Source organism: Phaseolus vulgaris, chromosome 10 (genome assembly GCF_051622355.1).
Source record: "Phaseolus vulgaris cultivar YP4 chromosome 10, ASM5162235v1, whole genome shotgun sequence".
Taxonomy (NCBI): Eukaryota; Viridiplantae; Streptophyta; class Magnoliopsida; order Fabales; family Fabaceae; genus Phaseolus; species Phaseolus vulgaris.
In genome coordinates this window covers 39771299-39779320 of record NC_143507.1, presented here as the reverse complement: position 1 = coordinate 39779320, position 8022 = coordinate 39771299, and the positions used below count along the sequence as shown (strand labels likewise).

The window sequence follows — 8022 nt, the reverse complement described above, 5'->3', positions numbered from 1 at the left end:
TTCAAAGCACAGTTGTCAAATAGTTCTGTTATAGGTACAGGATATTTTGCAGTTCTCATAATGTTACTTTGGCATTAAACACAAACCAGAGTTAGACACGCAACTTAAAGAGACCAAAGGAGTGTGTTAACATTAGCCATTCTTTGGAAAGGCACATCCAATCTCATTCAAAGGTACTTGATGGATGAACCTTGTACTGTTGTTGTACAGTGATCAACATACACAATAGTGGATTTGGTAGAGAGGTTAAGACATAACATTCAATGCATGGAGCATTCAACATTAGATTAGATACATGATATGGGGGAACGCAATCAATGTACGTACCCCCCATAGCTAATTCGTTATCCTAAACAAAAGACTGAAACCTCTAGTTTGTTTGAACTACAGATTGATTAAGAACACTACCAAAATATTTTAAAAGACCAAAATAATGTATACATGTTGAGATATCCAGTGCTCCAATAGACTGGGAAAAGGAAGAGCAAAGTTTTCCAAAGTACTGGCAACTATATAAGGTAACTGTTATTGTACAAAAGAAAAAAGATTGTCTCCATAAAATTTTACCTGCACCCTTTTCCTTCATCAGGTGAATTCACCATCATGAAATCTTTAGTCAGATCACTAGCTACCCTGGAAGAAAATAGAAGATATTATTAGCATATGCCACTAAGCTGCTACTATGCCAGAAGATAAATTGAAGATCGTGGGAGATGTAATGCAGTACCTCGTGAAATTTGATAAAGTCAATTGAAAGGCCCCTCCCAAATTTTAACAAATGACAACAACCAATTGAGGAAAAGAAATGAACTACAGTATGAAAACACTTAGCCAGCGACCTTGATTGCTCCCAATTCATCAATTTTTGAGCTCTTGTGCTGCAATGAAATTAAGAAATTTAATAGAGAAGTTCACGTAAGATTGGACATGATCAACCACAAAGAGGAGATGGACATTTCAGAAATGTACAGAAAAGAAAGAGAGAAAAATTAAGGTTGAAAGCTTAATCTCCAGACAAAGTGCTTTCCTTTATTACCTTACTCCTTTTGTGTTTGTGCACATCATTAACATCATCATCCCCATCATGCTTCCTTTTCTGAAATATAATGAGTTAAAAAAAGATTAATAAATACAACCAAGTGTTTGCAAAATGTCCAGATACAATGTGGAGCAAAGCCCCTTTTGAAATGCTAACATCAATTGAGACAGACGTCCATAATCAGATCTTAAATCACAAAACAAATGAATACCACTTCATCATCAGCACAATGAAAATTTGTTGAGTTAATTTGCAAGGTTATGGAAGGACTTTTAGAACAATTTTTACTCTCAATGTGAACACAACATAGATGAAGCCATCTAAAATTTCTCAACCTTTTCATGGTGTTTCTTTGAGTGATCAGCACTGGAATCACGATGTCCACTTTTATCTTTCTTCTTGTCCCTATCCTTGTCCTTGTCCTTGTCTTTGCTTCGGTCTTTATGACGATGCTTGTGCTTCTTATGCTCCTTGTCCTTATCTTTGTCCTTGTCTTTGTGCTTTTTATGCTTCTTCTCCTTGTCTTTGTTCTCACTTTTTGATTTCCCTGAAATAGTTGGAATCCCTTTCTCTGCCTATTAGGGGGGGAAACAAGGAATGAGTGCATGTATATGTCAAAAAAAGGACAAATTCAACCGTTTTTTAGAAGGAAAAATGATACCATATCAATTAATTTTATGCAAAAAACGCAAATTAAGTACTATAAAAATCAAAGAAAACTTCTTACAGCGGGCAAGTCAACGGGAGCTGTTTCCCTTAGTTGAAAAGCCTCCTTGAGAACATCTAGGTCAAAAGGCTGCATACGAGCATTTGTATCTCTAAAGGAAGATGTATACTGAATAAGTTGATCCAATTGCATCCCATCTCCTTTTCTTATATCTGTGTCTCCTACTACATTGTGAAGGTAGTGTGTGTCTGCAATTGACACAGGGAGAGGCCTCTTGCAGAAAAACTCATAGTGAGGTAGTAATTTGAAATGACTTATAAGATCCACAGCACCTGTCAATTCCCTTGGTCCTAATGGTTCAAAAGACACAGTATTATAGGACAAAAATAAACATGTGAAAGCTAGGTAAAATTTGAAAAAGGGATGCTTGCAGGGTAATTTTTGTAATACAGCGGCTCAATTCCTGAACAGATGTTTAGAGCATTTTATATCCAGACTTTCCAATTTCTTTTCATCGAATAAATTCAGCCATAAAACAGTAAATAAACCCATTTGAGCACTTACAAAAAAACATGGCAAATTATGAGTTCCTGTAAACATAACACGTTTTGGGTACACAGATCCAAAGTTGAAAAATAGAGTAGAAGAGTTTATCTTGGGAAAAAATATATAATCAATGTACATGTTGATATCAGTTTTTATGCTATACGAGAAAAACTTCGGACAGATATATGTCCATTGCCAATAGTATAATACCAAAAAGAAAAGCATACACCAATTTCACAAAATTTGAAGATGAAAATAATTCATCCTCATACTATCCTTTAGCTGAACAACAAATCAGCCATCTCCTCAGTCTGATTACTTAATATATTTTCCCCTTTCCTTTCAATTTTTAAAAACTGCCAACAAACACTAATTGACAAAATAAAAATTCTGCTAAAAGGGCAAATGAATAGTGTTCAAAGTTAAAAATACTGACTGATTAAAATTTTACTTAAGTATCACCAAATGGATAATTCTTACACCCAATGTTATGTCAATTGGGTCTGCTTGGATAAACTTCTTCATAAGAATTTCTAGGAGAAGAAAATAAAAAGGAAAAGTGAAATAGACTTCCCTATAAGTTAAAACTAATTTATGCATGAGTTAAAAATCATCTTTTAGAGAATCTAATATGAGAGAACTGATGCATAATTAGCATACGCATATGAAAATTTTAGCTGGAGAAGCTCATTTAATTTTTTCTTCATATTTTTCTTTCTTAGAAGTGTTTCTGGAGAAGTCCACCCAAACAAACCCATAATAATACAATATTAGACAACAAACAAAGATTTGTATAAAATAATATAAGGAATAACACTAATGTAACAAGCTTTTTACCTCCTCCAAACTTTTTGCCTTCAGGATCCATAATTCAATCTTGCATGAGTTGTTGAACCATTACCAACTGCAATTTATTATATGACACAAGGTATCTCATCCATAAATGTCAAAATAGGTTTCAATTGCAAGATATCAAAATGAATACAGGTTCTGCATACAAGGGTAGACATTTTTTGATAAAAAGGTATAGAATTGTATTAAAGGGAAAACAAGGGAAGTAAATAAGAGGGAGAATAATGTATCCACAGAATCATTTAAAAAAGAGTAAATTACACTAACTACTAAAGTTTCATGAAATTACTCAAACTCTCCATGTTTTTTTTATTAACATTTACAACAGCCTCCCTCTATGGAGGAACAAAGTGAAATGTTCTTTAAAGAATTAAAAAAGGGGGTTAGTCTCATGTATAAGGAGTATCAGGGAAGTGACACATCTTTCATTGATAATGTTTTTGACTTGAAGGTAGAGATTATGGGAGTCATGTTGGCAATTGAGTTAGTCGTGGTGAAAGGGTGGCTATCCATTTGGTTGGAAATGGATTCTATGCTGATGGTTGAAGCCTTCAAGAAACCTGCTAGGAGAAGATGGAATTGTTCTTAACTATTTGTACTATTTTAAATTTTTTACATCTCATGTATACAGAGAAGGTAAGAAGTGTGATGACAAACTAGCAAATTTAGGGATTGATTCTAGGACAGATTTTGTTTGGTTTGAAGACTTGCTCACTTGTACTAGGCAATATTTCTTTAGAAACCAGTTTGGACTTTTGGAATTTAGATTTCCATGATTGTAACCTGATTGTAACCTAGAACCATCTTTCTTTTTAAGAATACCATTCTCTATAAGAGTAGATGATTGGTGAACTTTGAGGTGCCAACCTGGTTAGGATATCAAAGTTTCATAATGATGCCTAGAAGAGAACAACCTTTTACGAAAAAACAAATTAGGAGGTTAGTGTAGGGAAAAAAGAAAATTAGGGGGAGTTTTTATAATTTCACAAAACCTTAATGATAGTCAGTGTAATTTACTCTTAAAAAAAAGCACAAAATGAAAAAGAAGAAAACTAAAAGTGCAACAAAGTCACTGCATCTCTCTACAAAAACACTGTGAGATTTTATATTTGTAATGGGAAGTAAGTGGCCATTAGCAGAATCACTCATAACATGGTTATAATCTAAAATGATCTGTAGGATCCAGAGTTGTCATTTCAGTTAGAACAGAGTAACTATTCTTTCTTGTATCATATCCAAAGTCCGTGTTTTCATGGCCAAAAGTGACATTGAAACTGTCCAACCATCATCCATGCAGTACCAAAACGAATTATGTATGTCTATGGAGAGGTGATCAACCATGAATTCTGCTGGATATCATACCATCACAGCACTCTAAAACAGTTAGCAAAAACTAAAAAAGTGTTGCAACTTGTAAATATCATAAAGTAAAAGCATGTGTCTCTTCATATATCCTCAGTAACATTCACCACATTCACAGGCATACCACCAAACAAATTTATAAAAATCACTCTGCCTCAAATTATCTTCTGCTAAAGTACTGTGTGTATCTAAGACATTTGAGAAGCCACAGTATTCCAACAAAACATCATTTTACATACAAAACCTAATACTTAAAATAAGACTGAGAAAAACCCTGCCCCAAGTCTATTTGGAATGGAATATTCTACACCAACATCTATTAAATATTAATGCGATTTAAAGACTTTCCAGGCTTGCAAGAGATTTCACCAAGCTTTCCCACAAAATACCATTTAACCTAGTAAAAAACCCTAAGATAAGAGTGCACCGTCAATTGACAACAAGTAAAGATCATTCTATGCCCAGTCAAAAATCAGCACATAGAAAATGCACTCATAATTTGTTCTCTTTGTTAGTTCATTTTCCCTATTTCCATATCGCACACAAAATCATTATCCAATTAGGGATTTTTTAAGAATTTCAAGGCAAAGAGAAATCTCGTCTTTACTCATACCTCCCATCCCCCAAATGTCATTCTGAGGGCATAAATAAGTTTTTCAGAGTGGCGCTACACCGCTATTTGAAAGCACACAGATAATCCAAATTTTGTAGCAGCCCTTGACTGCTCTGCAACACTATTGACAACTATCTAAAAGAACAAAAAACTATGCAACTGAAAGTAACTTATATATTACAGATATATTCACTTGGATACTAAGCTCATTTATAATCCAATTCTGAAATGAAGGAAAAACAACGAATTGTTAAATACTAAACTAGGGTTTTCTAGAAAGCTGCACTTGAGTATCCAAATGAGTAGCTGGTATTTCAAAGATAATATGCAGATATCTCATTTGCTCATTACATAGAAATAAATAACCTTAAAACTGCTGTTATCAATCTCATTGCACAAAAACTTTGAAAATGCAATAGCGATGATGACCGTTATTTTAAATATTATTATTATAGTATTATAGTATAATATAAAGCAAATAATTAATACTACACATCTATATAGTCAAAATCAAAACAAAAAAAAAAACTAAAACTGAAGAAATTTGCGGTAAATAATAAGTAACAGTTTACACACACAATCACCGTCAATCTGGGAGCAACAACACAGTAATGACTTAAAAAGAAGTAAATATGATGGTGAAAAATAATAAGAGAACATAACAAATTTGATAAAAAAAATTAGGAAAATGTGAATTGGGAAATCTATACGAAGAAGAAACACATGGGATAGAAAATAGTCATGTAAAGTGTTAAGGAATACATGTCAAAACAGAAGTAACTTTTTGTGGAATATTTTACACCGGAAAAGAATAACAAATGTTGATGTTCCAGGTTAAAAATTGGTTATTTTGGTAGTGCCACTACATCATGTGAAAAGCCATTATCTTGGCCTTTATAATCACATAACAACCCAAGGCTGCTCCATTCCACCATCCCACTAAAGGGACACTATATTGGACTATTAACTACCATACTTAAAACATAGAAAATTGGCTGTAATTACTTTAATTCCACTTGTACTAATAACTCAAATTGGCTATTTTGGCAGCGCCAGTTATAACGCGCCAAAAGCCGTTATCTTGGTCGCACTATTTTAGCGCAGAAAGCCGTTATTTTTGTCATTATAGCTGTTATTGAAAACCACTTTGCTATTTGAATCCCATAGCAACCCAAGGCTGCTTCACTTCACATCCCACTATGGTGGCCTATGAACTACTATGCTTAAAACTTAGATGATTAGCTAAATTACTTTAATTTAGCTTATACTAGCAACTCAAATTAGCAATTTTCTTTTCTATTTTTTGTAGCTGACCTGAAAACTTGATTGGTTAGGCTTTGAAAAGATTAAGGTTCTCCTTTCAGAAAAGGGGAAGCTCAACCATGACCGGAATATGAAATGAACAGTAACCCTACACAAATTTTACTAGAATAAGCCAATAACTCAAACCCTAGAATCATCAATCTTAACCCCCACACCAGGTTAGTCCTCTGAGAGCATAGAAGCATGGGGGGAAGGGGATCCAAGAATGTAAACATTTCAACGCACACAGACTCATGTGAATTTTGGAATACTAACACTAATTTCTAATCGGTTTTCACTACTTCACATCTCTTCAATCAAAATCGTTTTCCAATTCCCCTTCTCCAAGTTTTCAACTTTTGGGATTACTAAATATTCAAACGTAACGTTCAAAAAAAAACAATAACAACAAATTCAAAAACTTCTCACACAGTATCGTTGAGCAGAATACTGGTAAAAATCAACACCGCCACACACCATAGAAGAAACAAACTACCTTCCTTACGTAAGTTAATAATAACAATAATAAAAAAAAAAAACTCATGCAGGAATTGAAACAGTAAAGAAAACTCACATGAAGTGAGGCAATTTGGCTTTGAAAGCAAACAGAAAACCCAATTCTGACGAACCAGAGCCACGCCAATCTAGAACCCTCTCCCCCTTCGACCACCCAACAAATATCTCCGCGAAAGCTGCGCAAAATTGGAATTGTTAAAGCGAAATAAGCCAAAATCCGCAAAAGGGTACTCTAGTTTCGGAGGAAAAGAGGAACCTTTATCCGTGCAGGAAAAACCTGCGCGAGAATTAGAATTGACCCGTGAAGGAGTTGGCGTGTGAGAATGGAAGAAAGACCGGAAAGTGCAGATCCAAGCAGTGGGAGAAGAAGAAGAAGATTTGGGTCCTCACAAGAACACGTAAAGAGAAGATCTTTGGGTTCAGTTCTGGAACAAACTGTTTTTCCTTCGCAACTCGCTCGTGTTTGTGTTTCTCTGTTTTTTCTTTCTTTCTTTCTTTCAGTGTAAAAAAACAGCAAAACCCAAAATTCTCTTCTTCTATTGCCGATGCCAGTTGCCACCTCTGAAATTATATTTAGCCCTAAGTTTGGGAAATTCTCGGTTTTACCCTTGGCTATGGCTTCTGCTATTGGATCAGGTGTGAATTTAATTACAGCAATTGCCACCTTGGACTATTTGGGACAATAGAGTGAGTGGCATGAATGTGCTTATGAAGATTTTCTCATTTTGTTTTTCTTACAATAGTGTCCTATTACACAGGTGAATTTTGGGGCATTATCCCTTCTTCTTAAGGTAACCATCATTTCACACTAGCCTACATCACCAAACTATTTAGACTTATCACAAAAAGTCAACGTGCCTTTAAGGACTTTCTTCTTTTAAAAAATTTATTTTGCATTATTTTTTCCTTCACAAACTTTATTTTGTTTAAGTTGGTTTAATATGGAGTGAGAAAGAAATTCAATCAAATCACATTCAAACCTTTTTTATTTGTTTTGCTTTGTTAAGTTTAAATCAACTTGGTTAAAGAGTAACATATTGGATTGTGTTCTTTTAATGTACAATAACATTTGAGAACCAAAATAGAAATAGAGGAAAACTAAACACAAATGACTTCATGAGAGAG

General features: G+C 34.2%; 1 protein-coding gene across 1 annotated transcript; it reads right to left on the bottom strand.

Moving 5' to 3' along the window:
- Window positions 1–246: 246 nt before the first annotated feature.
- MED19A (mediator of RNA polymerase II transcription subunit 19a-like protein) lies at window positions 247–7641 on the bottom strand. Its single transcript, XM_068622309.2, has 8 exons — window positions 7154–7641; window positions 6956–7073; window positions 3090–3156; window positions 1767–2056; window positions 1375–1614; window positions 1037–1096; window positions 728–878; window positions 247–633 (listed from the first exon to the last, which is right to left on the bottom strand). The coding sequence occupies exons 3-7, from the start codon at window positions 3118–3120 to the stop codon at window positions 828–830; spliced, it is 672 nt and encodes a 223-aa protein (XP_068478410.1). The 5' UTR covers window positions 3121–3156; window positions 6956–7073; window positions 7154–7641; the 3' UTR covers window positions 247–633; window positions 728–827.
- Window positions 7642–8022: the final 381 nt, after the last annotated feature.

Excerpts from the sequence above, each read along its gene's own strand:
- MED19A (XM_068622309.2), bottom strand. The coding sequence starts at position 3,120 with ATGGATCCTGAAGGCAAAAAGTTTGGAGGAG. Across the intron at positions 1,097-1,374 it reads CAAAGAAACACCATGAAAAG|AAAAGGAAGCATGATGGGGA; the intron begins GTTGAGAAATTT and ends ATTATATTTCAG. Across the intron at positions 879-1,036 it reads ACAAACACAAAAGGAGTAAG|CACAAGAGCTCAAAAATTGA; the intron begins GTAATAAAGGAA and ends ATTTCATTGCAG.